The sequence below is a fragment of the Uloborus diversus genome, chromosome 2 (genome assembly GCF_026930045.1).
Source record: "Uloborus diversus isolate 005 chromosome 2, Udiv.v.3.1, whole genome shotgun sequence".
Classification (NCBI taxonomy): domain Eukaryota; kingdom Metazoa; phylum Arthropoda; class Arachnida; order Araneae; family Uloboridae; genus Uloborus; species Uloborus diversus.
In genome coordinates, this window is record NC_072732.1 from 153,463,349 (window position 1) to 153,485,932 (window position 22,584).

Below are 22,584 nucleotides of genomic sequence, written 5' to 3' on the forward strand. Positions count from 1 at the left end.
ACATTACTATCTCCTGAAGTCTCGAAAAAGTTCCTAAAATTGCGATATTTGACGTCAATTTCGAAAATTTCTCCATGCACCTTGAGTATACCGGACTCTTTTGTCCTTGCAACCGAACACAATCAAAGATTAACTAAAACTATTTTTCATACGCCAATTTCGATAATTTTCTCGGAGTAATCCCCCCTTCCCTGATCCCCTCCCCCCCCCCCGTTTTTCCTCTGATGTCACCGAAGACAGACTATAAAATGCGTTTTTAAGATTAGTAAATTTTGGTATCTATTAATTTCTTCAAAGATATAAATTGTACCTAAGGAGTTTCTTATTATAAAACATTTCTTCCTTTTTATAAGTTCATCATTCTTCCGTTCTTTTTTTTTAATTAGAACTTGGTATAGAAATTTGAAGAAAGATTTATATGGATGTTAAAGATGAGTCAAAGTATGCAAATTACTCTTGAGGGGCGGCACATTAGGTCTTTGCACAAGGGCGGCCGACACCCTAGGATCGGCCCTGCCGGGGCCTCCACACTTCCAAATCCGGCCCTGTATTATGTTATTTTCAAAGGTAAGAGCATGAGAAAGGAAACACTTCCAGAACCTGCCCTAAATTGCTCATGTGATACTTCTGTTACACTTCACCTTACCCTCTCCTCTCGTCACATCTCACACAATGTTAGATGAGCATATTGTAGGAATCGTTGGTTATAGTGCACTATACTTCTGTGCCTCTCTTATCGGCTTTGGTTGCGTTCGATGAGCACGACCGAGAGCGACCGGTTAGTTAATCACGTGACAACTAATGATCACGTGCTCCAATCAACCAATCAACTGCTTAGAATGGTAACCAGTGAGGTAACCGGTTGATCATAGAACGCTGCGGTAAGTAACCAGTTACTTACTGGTTAACCGGTGAGGTTCGTCGAACGCACCCTTTGACTACGATGTCCATTAAAAAGTTTTCACTGTACCCGTAACTGCTGCAGTGATCATGCTTGAAAGTTGTTTGTTGTTATTCGAAATGTGTGATTTTTCACAAAAAGTATTAAGGATATTTGTTTAAAGGAATACTTTAAATTACTTTGTGTGCCATTTCTTTTTCTTGTATTTATTTGGTAGCACAGTTAATTTCAGGTGAATGAAAGCTTTTTTCCTCCAATTATGAGGAATTTGCTGAAAGAATGTCCATATTGTTACAATAACATTTTTTGATTAAAAAAAATTATGCTGAATCGACAGCCAAATATTGCAGTGAACAAGAGCATTTATATTGGAAACTCATAAATATTTTTTTGGCATTTTGCTTATGATTAATATTGATTATTTTTTACATTTTAGGTGATTGTATGGCAGTTTAAGGAAACAGTTCTGAATATTATGGAAAATTCACAGCAATTGGGAGCTATATTTCAGGAGTAAGTATTTTTCTATTTGTAATCCAACTCTCTTATTTCATGTTACCATTTCAGAAAATGATTACAAATTTGTAAAATTCTTTATTTTTGTTTTTAAAATTATTGTCTTGAATAATTGAAGTGTTGTCCATATTACAAATTCTGTAGAAACATTTTAATTTTCGTTTTAAATGAACATCTTGGTTTGTATATATTTTTAAAGAAATGGATTGTTTTCTTAATATAGGGGTGTGTCCAGGATTTTTCTTAGAAGGAATCATTCACAAATAATATTTTTATCATGAATCACACTGAACGATTGTGGGCCAGTGATTCATATTTGGGAATGATCCCATACTATGCATCGCCTAATCTGATAATAATTGAAATGTATAGTTTCTTGAATCACCCATGGTTTTTTTTTATTGATACTCGACTGAATTTTTTTTATAGGGTGCCAAACTGTTCGCTGTCAACTTTTAAAGTTATAAACTGCTATCTTTGGCACACGTACAGTAAGAAATTAATATTTCATATTTTATCAAATTTTAATTTCAAACTTAAGTATACATAATGATTGGAACTAATGTCATATACCCCATCCTTGGCGACTTTTTCCTGTTGGCGCCAAGAAAGCGTCGCCAAGAAAATGATGTATGAGGACATATGTCATACATCGTTCTTAGCGATGCTTTTTTAGCGCCAACAGGAAAAATTCAGATAAAAAAACGTGATTAAAGCATTTCAGAACACAGTATATATAAAAACATAACACCACAACAAAAAAACATCGCAAATATACGCTTTAAAAATACCAAAAACTAGAAAGTTTTTGTACACAAAGAAAAATTAGTAGAAAATATTTAAAATGTTTAAATTGACAAATTACTATCACAGCTCACCAATGAAATACGTACCAATAGAAATAAAAGCTATTTTCCAACATGCATTTCATCAAACAAAAACTTTTCTCATGCTCTGTTGAAGAAGAGCAAAGCGATTAAAATTGCAATGTTTAAAGTGGAAAACATCCCCAAAATCAATAACTATTTCAGCCAAAAATGCGCTTAGTTACTCAAATTTTGATGTATGAAAAGTAGAAATGTCTCAACCGAACATCCCAAACATAAACAGTACAAAAATACCATACATTTATTTGCTATCCAGACATGTTTTCAAAATACCTATTATATTTTACATAAAATAACACCTTCATATTTTTATAAAATGCTGGAGTCAACTTATTTTCAGACCTAAAAGAGGCACGTCAATAGAATATGTCTAAATAATTCGTGGCATCGATAAGAATTAACTTTTAGAGCAAAATAACCGTACTATTTTTATAAAAGTAATATACATACTGTAAAAATAAAGTTAAAAACTACAATCACCCCTCAAGGATTTGTAAAAACAATAAATTTTGGAAGTGAGAGGGTTTTTTTTTTTTTTTTGGAATTTTAAAATAAAGAACTTACATTTTTATGGTATAAATACTCACACTCAGTCTAAAACAAAACGTCATATGACAATGGCATGTTACAGATACACACCACATTGGACTTAACTTTTAATTAATGTTCAAGTTTGAAGAAACTGGCATTTTCTAATGTTTTTACTTCAAAACACAACTTCTGATTTTAAACCAATACAAAATAAGCTTTCCTGCAAGGTATATTGCACGAAACAACATGTATCTCTCCTGCATAATACCAAGTAAACAACCCAAGTAAACAGGTTTGAACAGTGTGAAATATACCGCCAACTCAGTCATTTCTAGCCGAGGACTGCAGTTTCGTGCTTATTAGCACTCATCAGCCCGGCATAGGAAAGTGACTGAGCTGGAGATGGAAAACCTCTTAAGGAAGCTAAGAGTGCGAAACGGGTTGCCAAACACAGGTTAGTTTCGCCAGGGATGCCATGCTTAAAAAATTATCGCCTCATATGGCGAGAAAAATATTTCAATTTTGTGCAAAAAATCGGATGTCGCCAAATGGGGGGGGAGGGGGGGTATATTACATCTGTCCTTAATGATTCTCTTGTATGCTGTCAAGTTTTCCAAAAGTTTTTAAGCTGGGATGAAAAACTGCATGTTATGAACCAAAAACATGCTCAAACATTATATATTTTTAGAAGAAATGCTTATATATCTTCAACGTGATATCCCGAAAACCTAAAAAATTATTGTTCATAGTAAGTAAACTAACTGTTGAAATTTACAGCTTATTCCTTGCTATTTCAAGTGAAGGATGATCAAAATCGGTTTGGGTTTCTTTTATCTGATTGCTGGTCCCCTAAATGCATGGATGATTTTGTTGCCTAGATATGAATGGCAAGGTGGTTTTATGGTAATGGAATTTACATTATGAAAACTAATTTAGTGATTAAATCTTTACTCTTTTTTGGTAATATCAAATATTTTCTTCACAACTGAGACAAAAGACAGAAATTTATTAGGAATACAAAGTATCATGCAGTTTATATAAAAGCTATCTTTAGCAAAATTTGCGTCAGGTAATAATTTTTTTCTTATATCTATATTGACAAAACAAGGAATGTGTGTATGTTCCCTATACAATTCATAGTTTACGTCAGATCTCAACCAAATTTGACAGGGAGGTACTTGGGCACTCGAGAAGGAACATAGAGTGGCTGGGGGGGGGGGAGTTCAAACGCCATAAAAGAACCTAACCAGTCAAATTTTAATTTTAGGATCCAAAAAAGGCATTCAATGGCTCTTTCTACCCGAAATAATTATCCAATTTTCTTGACTCAGGTCACATTCAAATGCCCAAGAAAATTACTTCTGAAATTGGCTTATTTCTTTCGAATTTCAAAAAAAAACCAAAGCTGTAGAATCACCAGAAGAACAGTCATAAGCATTTTTTAAGCCTAATGGAACAGCATTTTCATATCGGAAAATTATCATTTGCGCAATTTCATTGAATAAAAACCATTCAGAAGGTTGCCACTTTTTTTTTCTCAACTGTGACTAAGTAAAATTTTGTTTTTGTTTTGAGGTATTTTGCAATTTATCTTTCTTTTTTTTCTACAGCCAGCAGACGAAAATCAAGGATTTTAATTGTATTTAAGGAGGGTTGCGTTTAACTTAGTCAGACATTTCTTTTTTTTTTTTTTTTTTTGGAATAGTTATTTTGATGGGAAATTTTACACTATTTTTTTTTTCTAACGGAAGTCTGATTGTTGAACATACATCACTTGACATAACTTTTGTTTTCAAGGTAGACCGTCAAAGTCGAACAAAGCAGCTAGTTGTGAAGGAAATAGTTTGAGCACATATATGCAATTCAATTGTGTGTATCAGACTATAAGAGAAGCTTGTGTACCTTTCTGTAAGTTTTCGATAAACAAATGTTTAATGTCATCTCATATTTCTCTTCTGGCCATATGTTTTCAAAACGGGTAGTAATCTATATAAATTAAACAGAGAATATATGTGTGTGTGTATGTTCCCCATACAAATTCAGTTTTTGTCAGATCTCGACCAAATTTGGCAGAGACGTACTTGGGCGCCCAAGAAAGAACGTAGGGAATTTTCAAAGGCCAAAAAAGTACCAAACCATTTTAATTTTAAGGCCCAGAAATGGCATTAAATGGCTTATTCTACCCGAAATAATTATATCCGATCACTTCAAATTTCACACCATTCAAAAGCCCCTGAAGAAGTACTTCTGAAATTGATTAATTCCTTCAAATTTCTGAAAAAACCGTGTATAAAATCACCAGGAAAAAATTTAAAAGCATTATTAAGCCTAATAGAACAGAAATTCATATCGGAAAATTATCGTTTGAGCGATCTCATTTCAAATAAAACCTTTGAGAAGGTTGCCAGTTTTTATTCTCGACTGTGACTAAATAATTTTTTTTTTTTTTTTTTTTGCTTCGAGGTGAAAATTTCCCCTTTTGATTATTATGAGGTGATCAGGGTTGGCAAGGTTTTGGACACTACGGTAAAAACCATGGTAAAAACCCTGGTTTTTACCGTCCTGTCCAAAACCCTTGTGTCCAAAACTGTCCGAAAGTGTCCAAAACTATATTTTTAGAAAAATTGTATTTTTGAGAAAACATCAAAAACAGAATTAAAATGTATCAAAGTAATGTTTTATACTGAACATTTTTTCAATGAGAACATTCAACTTATTTATGCAGCTGATTTTCATCTAGTTACATAGAAGTTGAATTATTGATTTAATTTTCAATTTGTATGCATGAGTATATTTGGTTCTTTTCTTTTGAGTTCTTTTTTTTTTCTATTAGTAACCAAATTTCCCTATGTTTATGCATGTGTGCAAATGAAAAGCAGAGTTGACAAAGTTTTTACCATCTTATTCAACACCCTTGTGTCCAAAAGTGTCCAAAACAACTTTTTGTGAAACTATATTTTGTGAGAAAATACCAAAAACAGAACAAAGTGTGACAAAAAATTTTTTTGACTATTTAATATATTTATTGAATGTGAACATTCAAGGATAATTATATATGTAACTTATTTATACAGCTGATTTTAATCTAGTTACATAGAAATTAAATTTTTCACTAAAAATTTCAATTTGTATGCAGGAGATGTTTTTTTTCCATAAACAAAATTTTTCGACATTAATGCATGTGTGCAAAAGAAAATGTTTAAAACATAGTGCAATAATTGACATAAATGCAATAAATTACAATTTTTTTTAGTTACAGAAAGTATTATATTAAAAATATGAACTAAATAAAGAAAAGCACAAGTTTTATAACATAAGTGTTTAATAATCAATTTCTTGTTCTTTAATCTATGATTTAAAAAATAATTTTTGTAAAAACATCATATAAAACTTATTTCAAAAACCATTAAAAAAATTAAGCTTTTTTTTTTTTTTTTGCACCTAAATATGGCACATTTTATAACATTTCTTTGAGTTATAAATGGAACTGAAATTAGTTGTCTTGGTAGTGTTGTGAATTTCCTTTCATAACTCCACCAACTGTTACATGAGGAAGTTTTTAAGTAAATATTTTTTAAATGAACATTTTGGAGAAAAATATCATCAAATACTCATTAATTAAACTTATTAATATTTATGCCCTACGAATATATCAGTAAATCTGAATTGATTATATTACAACGCTTTAGCGTTAGCAGAGTTTTGCACAGTTTAAGACAGTTTCAGACACTTTTGGACAGTTTTAGACAGTTTTGGACGGTAAAAACCACCTGTCCTGTCCTAAACCAGTTTTGGACAGACCAAAACCCAACCCTGGAGGTGATTTATCTTCTTTCTCTTTTAGGTTTATTTATAAAGGGTTGCATTATTCGAAAAATTTTGATTTGCCGTTTTCTTTAAGAATGATTATTTTTATGGGAAAGTTTGCAGTTTTTTTTCCCTGCAATTGAAGCCTGATTGTTGAACATACGTCACTTGACATAGCTTTTATTTTCAAGGTAGACCGTTCGAACCCGGGTGATGCAGCTAGTTTAATTATAAAATTAACTGTTCACTTGAGTATTTCTTTTCTACATTGGCAAGCGTAAATTGGGTTCGCTTTACAGTTCTTTCTCAGCACTCTGTGTCTTAAAAGTGGTAGCTTCACAAAATTTGATATTGTAAGTTGAGATCTACAAAATATCACTTGTTAAATCAATTCTTTGATCACTTTTAAGCTCAATCAAGTTGTCTAAAAGCAAAACAATAGTTCAAAAAAAAAAAAAGCCTTCAACTTCCAAGTCATTCCCAGTAAAGTACTTTAGGTCAAAAGGATTTCAGTTTAAATTTGAAATAGCTAACCCACGGCAGGATTTTTTTCAAAGAGAAGAAAATTCACAAAAATTTCTTTGTTTCACAAAATGCGCACCTAAAAATAAAAACTTGGATCAACACCTATTTCAATAATTGGGCCATTCCACAGAAAACGATCATTTTATCCCGCATGTGACAACTCACATATTTCATTAAAAATAATACTTTAAAATATCTACAAACACTTTTTTCTGCTTAACAAATTGCAAACTCATGTGTGATTTCTTAAGCAAAAAATTTCGGCATTATCTTTTAGAATTATTATTTTCTAATGAAATATATGAACCATCACGTGCAAGACAAAGGGTTGACTTTTTCGTGGAATGGCCCAATTCAGTGATTTATTTTTATTTAGAACTTGATTGTTATCTATGTCTGCCCTCAGTGACCAAAACAATAAACCTTTTTCTTTCTTTTTTCTACCCACAGGTTTTTCCAGGGCAAAAAATTAAACTAAACTAAAAGGTTGTCTTTTGTGCTGGAAGTTCTGTCTAACTTTGGAAGTTATTTAAATATTCATTACAGTTCTTTTTCCAATCTACGTTATTTTAAAGAGAATGTTTTCTATCATAGCATATGTTTTTTATAACTTTTCTGTTTTTTTGGCAGATTGTGTGCGACATGTGGATCCCCTTCAAAATATCGGTGCCCAAAATGCTCTGTGCTCTCTTGCTCTTTGCAATGCGTGAATGCTCATAAAGAAGAGAATTCTTGCAATGGGGTTCGAGACGAAACAACTTTTATACCTGTGGAGGAATACAGAGAAAAAGATTTCCAAAGTGGTAATTTAATTTATAATTTTAAACTTCACAGTCAATAAAACTTATTTTAAGCAAAAGTAGGTTTCGAACTTTGCTGTAAAACTTTTTGTTCCAACTGTTGCAAATTCATAGAAAATTTTTCAAGACATATATTGCCAATTTTTGTTTACCTGTTCATGGGGTAGCTTGTCCCTTTGTTTCATTTCGTTGCATTAAAAAGTACTGCTTCTAGGTGTGAAATGTATGGTAGGGCTATTCTAGGATGGGAGCCACCTGATAAAACCTTGGTAGTGAATTCCTTGAATTTCAATATTTTATTTCAAGGCCTTGAAAGTCTTGGAAAATTTTGATATTGTGCAAAGCATCTCGAAAGTCCTTGTTTTCCTTATTCCTATGAACCAAGCATGTGAGGTAATTTGGTGTAGCAAATCATGTAACGTTGAAAGCTCCTCCCAAAACCTGAGCAGTTTTTCCCAAAGTTGGAAAATACTGGCAAAAATATGTTTTTGCCACTTTCTGCCCAAGTGGTGAAAATTTTTATGATTTTTTCCAAGGATGTGACTAATATGTTTTTCAATTTAGTATGCTGACTTGCAAGTATGAAATGTATATTATTTCTCAAAGATTTTTTTTTTCTTTTTTGAAATGCGATAACTTTTTCAATACTTGATCAAATTTTATAAGTAGGGTATCAATTTAAAGTTTTTTTACTGCTTTTTGCAAAAGATAAAGAGACAATTTACGCTTCTGTTTTTCATCACACATTACTTTAATTCATAGCGTCTCGACGGAATGGGACTATTCGGCACGGCCATTTCGGCGCGAAACCCATTTCGGCGCTGCCGTTTCGGCGCGGCCCATTTCAATACGACCTGTTCAAAAATCGAAATTGTCAGCATGTAAATCTGCCAAACATTGCTTCAAAATTCAAAATATCATTTGTTTTTTAAAGTTTTGTAAAAAGTTTTATGAAGTAATATTTTTAAAGGTGCATTTTGTTTTTTTTATTATTAGTTGATAACATGTAAGTTTAAAAATATCTTCATAATTTTTCGAAGTAGATAAGTTAGGAAACAGCATTGACATTTTTCTATGAAATGTAAATATAAAACTCATTCAATTTAAATTGATTTTTTTTTCGTTGCTGATCATTAATTTGTGCACTTACTTAAATATCTTTTCTGTAAAAAATTTTAAAATGTCAACTAATAATAAGATGAATTTTTTATGTTTTTTATTGGAAAAAGTAAACGTGTTGAGAAACTCACACGTGTAACACTGCTCTCTACAAAGTTAAGTTGTGTAAAGTGCTTTGAACACAGGATAGACAAGAAAAAACTTTATTATGTAAAAATTATTATTATTTATTGCTTTTAAGTTTCATAAAGACTAATATAATGAACAAAAAATATTTTAAATTTTTTTTAAATAAAAATAAAATATTTTGTGTCTTTTTAGTTCTTGTAACTGTTCTATAGCACTAAACTGTCAACTGACTATTTCGTAACAAAAAAAAGGCAATAATGAAAAATAATTATAATAACAAAAATTTAAAAAAAAAAGTAATTTACAAAAAAATTATAAATTGAGTACAGAAAAATAATAGTGTTTAGAACTAACTTTAAAAAATAAATGATTTTTTAGTCAATAAAAAAAATCAAACAATGCCCTAAATTTATCTTGATGTCCGTACATGGGTTTGCAATAGTTAAGTCGAGCTTTTTGGTTAGCTTGAAACGTGTTTTCACGTGAAGAAGACTTATGAAATTATTTCCAATAGCTGCAGCAACAAAGAAGTAATCACCACAGAAACACAAAACGGTTCAGCATTGATAAAAAAATAAAAAAAAAATCGACAAAGAGGTAGGACTGGTACTGGCATTATTTGCTAATTTTTCAAGATATTTTCTTTTATGTTATCGCAGTAAAACATACGTGGATCACATATGCCCCTCTTTTCCCCCACTGTAAATTTTAAAATAAATTTTAACTAGCTTCCAGAAATCTTTTTCCTTCTTTGAACTAAAATTTCTGAAATTCATAAAGTTCAGAATGCAAAAATCTGGCGCCGAAACGACCGGCGCCAAAACGGTCAGCGCCGAAACGGTCAGCGCCGAAACGGCCGCGCCGAAGCAGCCGCGCCGAATCGTAACAAACCCGCGTCTCGAAATGGAGACTCATCGGCTCAGTTAATTAGATTCTCCTGCCAATAGCAAACAAGTCCTGGAATCAACCCTCTCATAGGGTAGAAGATGTAATGACTAATTATCAGCAGCTAAATTCTGATGAAAATCAGTCATTTCCTAATTTCCATGAATATATAATCTCAACTTGTTAGAGGCAGGACTCTAAACCACAGTAGTGTTTGTGCATTGATCATTATAATGGTATATTTCACTCTTCTTAATATGAATAACTATCTATTATTACCTTCTGAAAATTGTTGAGAAGTATCTTTTCCTTGAAAAAAAAAAAAACTAGCAAAATGTCTCCTTGCTCACAGAAACAACGGTTTTTTCCTGATGGAATTATATAATAAATTTTGTCTCCATGTGTCATTTTATCTTTTTTGTTTTGTTTAATTTCTACTTTTTTGATATTTATACTACCTCCTGTTCCACCGTGTTGCTTTTCTCGGATGACTTTTCATCCAAAAGCTCACACTTCTTTGCATTGAAAAAGGTGTTCCTTGTAACACCGAAACACGTGTCTGCAATCATTTGCAAGTTTTGTGCTTAATAACGTTGGATTACTGACATTTTAATTTTTCAGCACAAAGGTATTTATTCTTTACTATGCTTAGTTTTTATTTATTTGCAATAGTACTTGGAAAATTATGCTGGTTTTTTTATTGAAAAGCTACAGCTGGAAAAGTTCACTGAATAGATTTACATTTATCATATCAATTAATGGGTTTTTTAAAATGAAAATTTCCTTCTTAGATTCACATATCTACAAAAGCTATAAATGTACCTTTTGCAACCTGGATGTACTCATCATCAACTCTCATAATAATGAATTCGCTTTTGCTTTATACTCTTGCCTATTACTTTGTTCATAACTAGTATTGATCTGTTTTAAAGAAAGATGACAATATTTCTTTTGAAAATTTAGTAAGGTTGGTTTATGATAATGTTAATATTAACATCTTATGTGTTTTCTTTACACATTCTTACTCTTTTAGATTATCACTTTTTAGAAGAAGTTACTCGGAAAATTGACAATGCTCACAGGGCAAAGAAAAATCACGGCTGCCTTAATTATTTACCTATTGTGAGTATCTTCTTTTTAGCTCATTAAAATATTGTAAGGAAGGACGAAAATCGTGACCGATGTTATAAAATTCACTTTTAAGTTGTATTTGATTACTATGTTAGAAAAAGCCTATATAGAAAATAGGGTTGGTTTTTGAACTGCACAAAACTGGTTTAGGAAAGGACAGGTTATTTTACCGTCCAAAATTGTCTATAAGTGTCCAAAAATTTCTTAAACTGTCCAAATGCACGTTAAAGCTAAAGAGATGTAATTTAATCAGGATTGGCAAGTTTCTGTGAAGAAGGTTAAAACCACTGGTAGAAACCGGCGTGACAAAAACCCTGTTCTGCCACATTTGTGGTAGAAACTCACGAAATGATACACAAATAACTATTGACATATAGTAAAAAATGCATGGGAAAACAATTAAATGTTAACCAATGTGCAATTTATTTACAATATTATTCCTATTCAAAGTAGAGAAGATTTTATCATGTTCAACAGTACTAACAGGCATTACAGTCCAGGAACAAGAAAGATCAACAATACTTACATGCATTGCACATTTTTTAAAATTGATTTACAGTATTGTAGTTCAGTATATGTAATAACTTTGCTAGAAAAATACTTTTCGAGAAATGAGGCTACCTAATTTTGCAAAGCTATCTTATGTACAAAATATGTCAATTTTGGCGAGGAAAATTCTGTCACTTTCTTCATTATAATCTCATTCTCAAGCATTTTGGTTGAAGCATATGAGCTAGCAAATGATAATCAGTAATTTCCTGTTTAAATCTGTTTGTCACATCTTTTTCTTAAGCATCAATAAGATTCTCGTCCTTTGAAAGAGTAATCCAAATGAAACAATCCTCTGCAATTGAACAATTCTCTTTCTGAACTAAGTCAAGGACAATAGCAATAGATTTTACTTTTTGCAATGATAAAATGGATTTATATTTTTTAGTTTACTTAAGCAAATGTGATTAAGTATTTACTAGAACTGATAAAGACTTTGTTTTAGTTTCTGCTCATTTTTATCAGTTATAACCAGTCTTTGCCACTGACAGGGCAAAAACCAGTTCTGCCGGCAGAAAGCCAACCTTGAATTTAATCGATTAGTATTTACTGCAGTATTCGTGATGCATAAATATAAATGTTAATAAGTTTAAATTAATGAGTGTTTGATAATATATTTTACTTCAAAATGTTCATTTAAATAACGTTTTACTTTTAAAAAAATGGCAATAACTCTAATATCTAAAAACTTCCTTATGTAACAGTTGGTAAAGTTATAGAAGAAAATTCACAGCAATACCGAAACAACTAATTTCAGATCCATTTGTTACTCAAAAGAAAGTTAATAAATGTGTAAAAGTTAGGTGCAAAAAAAAAAAGTTTAATTTTTTTAGTAGTTTCCGCATATAAGTTTCACATAATGTTCTAATGAAAAAACATCATTTGGTAATTAAATATATGCACTTATATTTTAAAACTTGTGCAACTTCTTTTTTCAATTCATATTTTTAATATACATTCTGTAACTACAATAAGCACAAGCTATAGTAGCTTGACAGTTTTTCAAACAAATTATTGGCATTTTTCTAAAGTAGTTGAGTGGTAATTCAGTTTTAGATCATAAAATGGCGCCATAGTCAAGAGAAGAAAATGTTCACAAAGTTGTAAAAGAATCAAATCTATATTTTATCCTTCAGTGCAAAAATTGTCATTTATTGCACTATATTTTCATTTGCACACATGCATAAATGCCAAAATATTTGTTTACTATTATGGGGAAAAAACCCTATAGCAAATACAAAAGCATACTCATTGAAATTTTTAATAAGGAATTCAAGTTCTATGTAACTAGATTAAACTCAGCTGGTATAAATGAGTTGCATATATATTTCTACTTGAATGTTCACCATTCAATATATATTCAATATAAAACATACTTTGACACATTTTATTCTGTTTTTGAAATTTTTTCACAAAATATCTTCTCTAAAAATATAGTTTTGGACAGTTTTTACTGTAGTGTCCAAAACCTTGCCAACCCTGATATAAAAATTATTTTGATGAATATTGTTAACCTGATTCGGAAAAAAGCAAAACAGTTCTGAAGAGATTTAAATTAAATTCTCGACTAGACAGCAATATGCTGCTTAATAGTGTAAACAATCTTGAGCGGGTACTGGCAGCCTTGACTGTGGGTGAAAGTCAACCACTAGCCACTATGTGTGTAGTAAGTGAACAAATATAGATAAGTAACATTTTCATCATCAGTATTTTCATGCATCCAGACTTCTTTTTCAGTTTTTTTTTTTTTTTTTTTGTACAAATGTTTGTTTAATATTTTTATGTGTATTTTTAGAATTAAAAGATTTTAAGCCTTGCATATTGCATAGTAGAAACCCCCTCCACCCGCCCCCATGCACCTCCCATGCTTATATCATTTAGAAAATACCACTTGACCATTTATACTTGTTTGAAAATCATTCATCTTTAAAGCTGTGTTTTAGAATCTACAATTCGCTATAGGTATAGTCAGTTTTCAATCTATGTTCTTAGTTTTACTCTACTCTTATGCCACAATTATACTTTTATTTATCAAACTAAAACCCAACGAAATCTGTAAGATAGATGTACTTAAGGGAGAAGAACAATTCAGTAACGTGTGTACACAAATACTTTACAATTATTCAAAATTTTTGAAGTTTTCTCTCCACTTAAAGAGTTTTTCCTTACCCTAAAAGTTTTTCTCCCTCAACACTCTATCATGTGTTATTCTAAAATTTTCAATAAGGTCCTAAGATTTTACAGCATGAATAAATCATATTTTTAACTCATTTTCACTGTTTCAAACTAAAGTTGTTCTCATTTTCTAGAATTTGTTTCGGATGCAAAGATCTGCTCGAATGCGAGGCACAAATCTAAGAATTCTACCTTGTGTTTTTTCAAAAAGGAAAAAAAGTACAACTTATTACAGATATCAGTAAGTTCAAAAATAAAAATGTTTTGCTTAGTGATCATAAATAATGCTAAGTGTTTGGGTGTGATGTTCAGCAGTTATCAAGTCCTAGGACTTTTTTGTTCAAATTCTGTGAAGCCTAAATGTAGCCACGTACGGGAAATTTCATGTTTTCCTCCCTTCCTTCAGCCTTTTTTTCTGCTAATCGGTGTGATATATTTATAAGGTTTTACATCATGCCATCCGCATCATTATATTTTATGTTTATTCAGCCGTTAAAAAAGTTAAAAGATAAAATATTAATTTAGAAAAATGATTGTTGTGTATGTGTGGAATTATGATATTTTAAACACAGTGAGCACTGGGTAATTGATTTAGTGGTTAATTAAATTAGCCACTTTAAATGAAAAAATCCTCAAAAACAGAATGAAATCCAACTTTAACATTAAAACCCTTGCCGGACATTTGAATCAATTGCTGCTTAAATGAATCTGCATATGTCGCTAATCATTTCGCACAAACACTTGGTGCATCAGTTGGATTTTTTTTTTTTTTTGCCTTTTTATAAAATGAGTATTTTTCTTTCTTTTTTAGTAAGTAGTGAAACGGCAAAGTGTTGCACACTTTTAGTGACTTTTCTCAAGAAAGTCAGGTAAAACCGTTGAGGAGGAATGAGATATGGTATCAACAGGCAGAGTTGGGTAAATTTTAATTGCATTGACAATTAAAGATTAACAATTGATTAATTGGTAAACGTAACCACAACTAACAATTAATCAATAGTAATTGTGGAAAATTACAATTAACAATTAATTAATTGTAGCTTACTACAGTTAACAATTAATTAATTGTTAGTTGCAGTTTACCACAGTTAACAATTAATTGTTAATTGTAGTTTACTACAATTAACAATTGTCAATTGTTTTCTAAATTTTAATTAAAACTAACTTTTAAAAAGTTGCTGGTTTTGTATAATATACTCTACAGGCGACAGGTGTACCTGGGATGAGGACGCTGGATGAGTATCATATTACTATCTCTTTAAATGCACATGTTAGCAAGGAATAAAATATCAGTGCACAGCAGTAACTTTATTACAAGCAATAAATTATTTACTGCAGCATATGGCTTTTCTCAAAAAATCTTATGACTCCAGCAAAAATTTCTCAAAGAAGGTACATTTCAATTAAAAATTCAAATATGTATTTTTTCCTCGTACTAATAAAAGTCCAAAAAATCTCTGAGAGAAATTACAGAAAAGCATCTTATTTACACGATTTAAGAAAAATCATTTAAAACAGAGAGGTCTCTGAGATCTTACATTCCCTGTTATGTCTGTCCTTCTTTCTCATCTCCCCTGTTACAGGTTAAACTATAAAACAATGATTTGCACAAACTTAAAACACTTAATTAAAACACAAACATTTACTTGTGAAAAAAACTTGCCAAGACGAGAATAGTTCACGCTGTGAGCGAGCAATCAGAACTGAACCAAAATACGAAATCGAATAATACTTTAAACTTTCTACCTTGCTCTGTACCTATTGATACATTTAGTTAATTGTTTGTTTTAATTGTATCATAAAACAATTTAAAAAATGAATTGGAATTATTTTAATTGTGAGAAACCATTAACATACATTAATCCAATTAAATTAATTGCAAAGTACAATTAATAGTTTAATTGCAATTAATTTACTTGCAATTAATTTAATTGCAATTACTTTTTCCATCAATTAACAAGACAATTGAAAAAATAATTGATTAATGCCCAACACTGTCAACAGGACAGCTGTGCTCTAGGCTTTCTCACTCATATTGTTAACATTAGGCCAACAAAGTGCAAATTCTCAAGACTATAGGCAGTTTTATGATACTGGAAAAAGAGCATCTAATTAAACTACTAGCTATTGTTAGCAATAAACAGCAAATACGTTTTTTGAAGCAGTTAAGTTAAAAATTCAATTTTGTAATAACTTTTTCAAATTGTTTGCTGTAAAATTCTTTAAATAATCAAAGAATGAATATTTTTAATGGGTGGCATACTTTTAATGAGATCTTATATTGTGTGACTAACAATTAAAAAAAAGTGTTATTAAATTGTATGTAAAATTCTGCACGTAAAAAACAATTACACATTTTTGTTCTACTGATTGAGCCACTTTATTAATAACTTTATAGTTTGTTTAAAACAAACATGATTCAAACAAGTGGTGGACTGCAACTCCTTAATAAGCACAAATAATACTATTTCATTTGAAATCAGTCAGGAAGATCTAAAGTCTCATATGACTGTCACATATGTTTTCTTTTTAAAATGCAATAGTTACAAATAATGGACCTATCATTCCAAAAAAAAAAAAAGCCAAATATTTGCTGTTATTAAAAATTGACAAAAAAAAAATTATCCTATTTCAGCCCTTTAAAATTCAATGCAAAATTGGAAATTTTCAAAAAATCAGTGAAACACTCACTTTAAAATGGCTACAGATTCAAAAGCCAATTCAATCATTTTTTTTTCTTTCTAGGTCTAGCTGGTCTTAGGAGCAGAATTTTACTCTGGTATTATTTTTGAAAGTCTAATTTATTAGTTTTTCCTAGGAAAAGGAAGAACAAAACAGATAGCTGACTAAAAATTAAAATCCTTTTATAGGAGTTTCTCATCATACTCCACTTCGAAATTTTCAGAAATAAAAATCTTTGAAACACCATTTTAGACTATTGGGGGACATTAAGGGAATTGAGGAAGGTCTGGACCGAAAACTTTTGACTTGGAACTCAGGAAAACAGTCCTAGGCTATCTTTGGTGACATTAGGTGAGGCAGAAGGCTTTAGTGATCCCCTTTGAAATTGTTCTTAATTGAAGTCCTTAAGACCCAATTTCAGACTATCTTTGGTGATGTTGGAGGATCCAGCGGCTTTTAGAAATTTAAAATTACAATCCTTCCTTTAATGTGCATAAGGAAGTAAAAAGAATTTGGATTTTATGTGAGATTACAGTAACATCTGAATTATCAAAAACTTTTTTCTCTTAATTTGCATTTTTGTGCAAAAATTTCTGATAGAAAAAGTTATTCTTTTTAACTATATTTTAAACGGTAAAAAAAACGGTAAAAAAAATAATGCATGAGCAGCAGTATAAGCTTGACACTTGCTAGTGATCTAATACCAAAACTGCAACAAACCAAATTTGGCTTTATACCTTTGAAATAAAGCATTTCAAAATTAAAATTCTGTTAAAAAATATCCAATCTTTAATTACTTGACAGTTAAAAACTTCTAATTAGTGTACCTTTTTGTTTTTTCTTAGTGACAGGAAGATATTTTGGGCTATTGAGTGGAAGTTTCCTCAGATCGATTTGGAACATTTTGATGAAAGGTAAATTTAGAAAATAAGCAAGTTTGTGTATAAATCTTAAAAATCCAAAAGTTATATTTCATCTTGAAAGACTCATAATAACATTTATTAATAATCTTGTAAAGCTCAAATAGCTGTGGAATTTTCATATTTCATGGAATTTTCCATTTGAAATCTAATAATCTGTACTAATATTATAATTTGTACTAATATTATAAAGAGAGAGACATCATATTTTTGCATGTTTATATGTTCGAGGTAATCTCCGAACCACTGCACCTATTTGAAAAATTCCTTCACTATATGAAAGGTGCCTTCTTACTGAGTGAACTAGGCTATAAATTATGTGTATATGTCTTCATACTATTTTTTAAAACTAATAAGTTTTCTTAGCTATCAGTTTATGTTTCGTACTGTTTTGTTCTTATATGCGTAAAAGCAAACCCCGATTCCTCCGTGTCAGCATTGACGGAATGGTTAGAGGTTCTCCTTCAAACTGAATGCTGGAGGATGGGCACATGTGAAAGATATAAATATTACGATGCCAGTAGGAGAACAGCCAAGATTCTTTCATGGAGTTGAGGCTGCAGAAGATAGGGGGTGTAGCATTCTATTTGCCTAGGACATTGAAAACCATTTAGAGTTACGTAATTTTTACGCTTCAAAATTTAATTTAGTGAAATAAAGCTGCAATTTGCTTTGTGAAAATTATATTTTGAATTCATGTAGTGTAGATAGAGGATAATAGTCCATGTTTCTGAAAGTCATAATTTTGCATGCATTCAATTAAGAACGTTTAGTTTAGAAAATTCTAAACTGAAAGAGTAATTGAATACAATTACCATACTTTCAAAGTTCAGAGTTAAAACTACAATAAACAAAAACAGTAGATAGAAAAAAATTTGACAGAGAGGAAAAAATAAATAAAAATTATTTGCGGAACTAATCTTCATGATAACCGTATTCAAACATTTAAAAGGTGATATAATAAACTAATATAACTCACAAATATCCTATCAAAAGGAAATTGCAAAAAAAAATCTGGCATATGAAAAAAGCAAGTTTCCCGACGAAAACGAGTACAACACGTTAAATGGCATCCCAGGATTGAGAAAGATTCGCCTCTTAGTAGAAAATACAATATCCATTCTAGTAGCTAATATGAATTCAGTCACATAAGAATTCATTTGGAACATTTTTGTGGGTTTACACATTAACAAAGTTGATTAACAGTTGAAAATCCTGCCAACCTAAAGCAGCATATAAAGAACTCGATCTTATAGACGGGGACATACCTTGGAAGCTAACCTTAGTTTATACATGTGACTTTCTGACTCCGTGCCTAAACTGAGATAATTGTTTACAACTATTTTAACTTTTATGTCAAACCCTATTGCTTTATGGCAAACAGAACTCTTTGATGACACATTGCAAGGAGAGTGTCAGAAGAAATACTATGATTGTCATTCAATGTCAAAATAAATCAAAATTAAGGCAGATTTTTTGAATGAAGCGGGGATTTTTGTTTGCCACCACTTCAGTGAATCAACGGAAAAATTCTATTGAAAAATGATTGGTACATGAAAACCAGGTACGTAAATTAATGTTGATCGGCATACCCGGTGGAACTATAAAAAATTAATAAATTCAACACTATCAAAAATCAAACAATAGGCTTTTGTAGTGTTTTTTTATGGAACTGCAGGGACACTTAACTTAGAGGTATAAAAGCTGGCCACAAATTCCACATTTAAACTACCTTGAGTATCACCTTCAGAAAGACTCCGTATGTTCCACAAGAAAAACAGGCAATTGTGAGAATTTCTTCAATAGGGTACTCCTCTGGACTCCCCTAATAATTTTATTGTGCAACTTAACTGCAGCTACCAGATTTCAAAACTCTCACCACAACAAAACTAATTGAACCATGGTGCGAAGTAATACCTTCTATTATCAATGACTTATGAGAATTCCCCAAACAAACTACTGCAGATACAGTTTATCAACAAATCTTTCATGAGATGAAAAGCAAATATTCTGGTTATAAAGACATTTTCACTGACGGATCAAAAACAAACGATCACGTTGGCTTTTCCACAATAATTAATGATCAAGTTACGTCAGAAAAATTAAACGCATCTTGTTCAGTATTTACTTCAGAAATAAAAGCTATATTTTCATCTCTACAATCAATATCCCAATCCGTTTACAAAAAGTGGGTGATATACACTGACTCAAAGAGTTCAGTGGAAGCCATCACTCACTGCAATAATAATAGCCATCCTATAGTCATCCAGTCATATCTTTTATAAAACCCTTATGGAAAAAAAATTTCAAGTTACCTTTTGTTGGATACCTGGTCATGTGGGCATTGCAGGCAATGAGGCAGCCGACTCAGCTGCCAGAGCTGCAAGTATCCTGGTCAATAATAGTGTACCAGGGCTCATAGTCCTCCTATATCTCCTATATTTCCTATATTTTCTCACTAACTCCTATATTTTTTTCATCAGATGTTAAATGCTACCCAAAAATGCAAAAACCTTTGATCCATTTGTTCTGCTTTCTCCTCTGCTTTGTCGATGTTGGCATATGTACTAAACTTCTGTTTAATTAATTTTATTTTTATGAAATATACGAAATATAGATGATTTTGCTTGCAACTTTTAACTTGTTTTCAATTATTTTTTCCTTTTAATGAGTTAACTTTAATTGTAATAGTAAGTCATGTTAACTTTAAGTTTACGGCTGTAAAGATTTTGAAAGCTTTTAATTTTGTCTCAGATAATCTTACATGTAGTTCAAATGAATGGTGGTGGCTCTAAGGATTGTTTTTGAAAATGCTGTTCACAGATTTTGATACCAACTCAACTTTGAGTACTTCCAATGTTTCAAAGTTTGTAGCTCGCTAAAAAATGTAACTATTTCGATGAACAAAGCCATTTTATATGATTTTGTCTGCTTTTTTCAAGTTTGTTCTTTTTTTGTGTGTAGATATTTCAAGAATTTCAGGAATTGTTATAATGCCATTACAATGAGTGCCAGGTAATTGAATCAGCTACTTTAATGGATCAAATCCTCAAAAACAAAACAAAATCCAGTTTTAACATTAAAAAATTGCTGAATATTTGAATCAAACATGGCACTTTAATGAATCAAGCATATGCAGCTGACCATTTCCTGCAAACGTGATGCATTAGCGCAGTCTTTTTTTCTTTGGCTTCATTTAGTAAAATTAGTTTTTTTCTTCTGTAAGTAGTGAAATGAAGGGGAGGCAGAGTGTTGCACACTTTTTGTAATGGTTTTCTCGGGAAGGTCCAACAAAACCAGTGAGACGAAGAGAGACGTGGAGTCGATGGGACTTGTGCTCTCGGCTTTCTCATTGTTAGTGTTAGCATGGAAGCAATAAGGTACAAATACCAAGGTCTAAGGGTAGATTTATGACGTTAAAAAAAAATGTCCAAGTTAATTCTTACCTAGTTCTAGCAATCAATAAGAGATGCATTTTTTGAAGCACATAAATTAAAATCTAAATTTTGTAATTGCTTTTTCATACTGTTTTGCCCTAAAATTCTTTAAATAATCAGCGAATGAATATTTTGAGTGAGTAGTATACTTCTAATGATATCTCGTTTCACAAAAAACTTAATTTAAGTTCTCTTAAATTGTATGTAGAATTCTACGTTTAAAAATAAAAGAAAAAATGCACACACGATTTTGCTTAATTGAATCTAAATTGTTTGAAACAAACATGATTTATATAAGTGGCCGTGGGTACAAAAATTCATTTGCTCTCACATCTGTTACTCTTCACATTACTATGACTTCATGCATTATAGAATTGTATTGATAATGGCGCTCAGTTTTTTTTTTTTTTTTTCTTTTTGGTTGGGTGCTTCAAACATAATAGATTCTATACTTTTTCGAAATTCCTATATATTTTCTACCTAACTCCTATGTATTTTTCCTTTTAAACTCCTATATATTTTGTTACCATGCTCCTATATTTTTCCTTTCAAGCTCCTATATTTTTCCTTTCAAACTCCTATATATTTTTCTCCACTTGCTATGAGCCCTGTGTACCTTTCGATGATATTAAAAATGCCATTGTTGTAAGCCTTAACATGTATTGGCAGCGAACGTGGAATTCAGAAATCCAAAATAAACTGCATTCGATCCAGCCCTCCACTATAGGTTTCGGATCTTTACAACTTATCAGGAGAGAACAAGTTTTATTAACTCGTCTTCGCATCGGTCATACGACGTTCACCCATAAATACCTCTTATGCCATGAACCAGCTCCAACTTGTGTCAAAAGTAACGTCAACCAGACAGTGTTGCATATTTTATGCAACTGCCCAAATTTTAATCAAATTAACGATTTTAATCCATCTATGAAAGACTTGCTGGGAGACCCACCCCATCGCAATCTATACTCCTTTCTCCAGTAGATTGGCTTCTCCTTTATTATTTAATGTCGTAAAATGTAATTTTGTCTGTTTTCTTGAGTAACAAGGTTCTTTGACAACCTATTGTTTCATACATTAAAAGTTTTTAATGTTTACAAGTTTTTTATTAGTTGTTTTAAACTTCTGATGTTTATAGCTTTCTCCACAAAACAATTTTACTTTTATCATATCTTGATTTTATATTTATGTATAAATTTTAAACTAAAAAATCGTTTGGCGCAGTGTAGCTGTTGGCCTTTCAGGTAGACCAACGGATGTGGAATGGTAAGTTCGGGAGAAATGAAGCAATGGAAACTGTATTTCAATTTAAATAACATTTTATTCAAAAACATGTGTAAAATGTAAATAGGCAAAAACAATCAAACATTTATAAAAAAAAAAAAGCACATCCCCTATTAACAATTCAAATATAATAATACCCCCCCCCCCCCCCCAACAAACAAATATCACAGAGAAATATCACAAGATTCAGTTACTTAAAAAAACCATCAACAGTTCTAAAACGTTCCTAATATTTTTAAAAATTTACCCTACGCCATGCCACAACGATGGTAGCTGTCCAAAAAACTATTTAAATAATCATACCAC

At 31.1% G+C, this 22,584-nt stretch overlaps 1 protein-coding gene across 1 annotated transcript in view; it reads left to right on the plus strand.

Annotated features, from left to right (window-relative positions):
• Window positions 1–986: 986 nt before the first annotated feature.
• The window catches only part of LOC129217433 (box C/D snoRNA protein 1-like), a 43,071-nt gene continuing 21,473 nt past the window's right edge, over window positions 987–22,584 (plus strand). Inside the window, exons 1-6 of the mRNA XM_054851730.1 lie at window positions 987–1,133; window positions 1,338–1,414; window positions 7,798–7,970; window positions 11,134–11,222; window positions 14,090–14,196; window positions 17,483–17,551. Of these exons, the coding sequence (XP_054707705.1) occupies window positions 1,377–1,414; window positions 7,798–7,970; window positions 11,134–11,222; window positions 14,090–14,196; window positions 17,483–17,551 (476 nt within the window). The 5' untranslated portion in view covers window positions 987–1,133; window positions 1,338–1,376. The remainder of the gene's footprint in view (window positions 1,134–1,337; window positions 1,415–7,797; window positions 7,971–11,133; window positions 11,223–14,089; window positions 14,197–17,482; window positions 17,552–22,584) is intronic.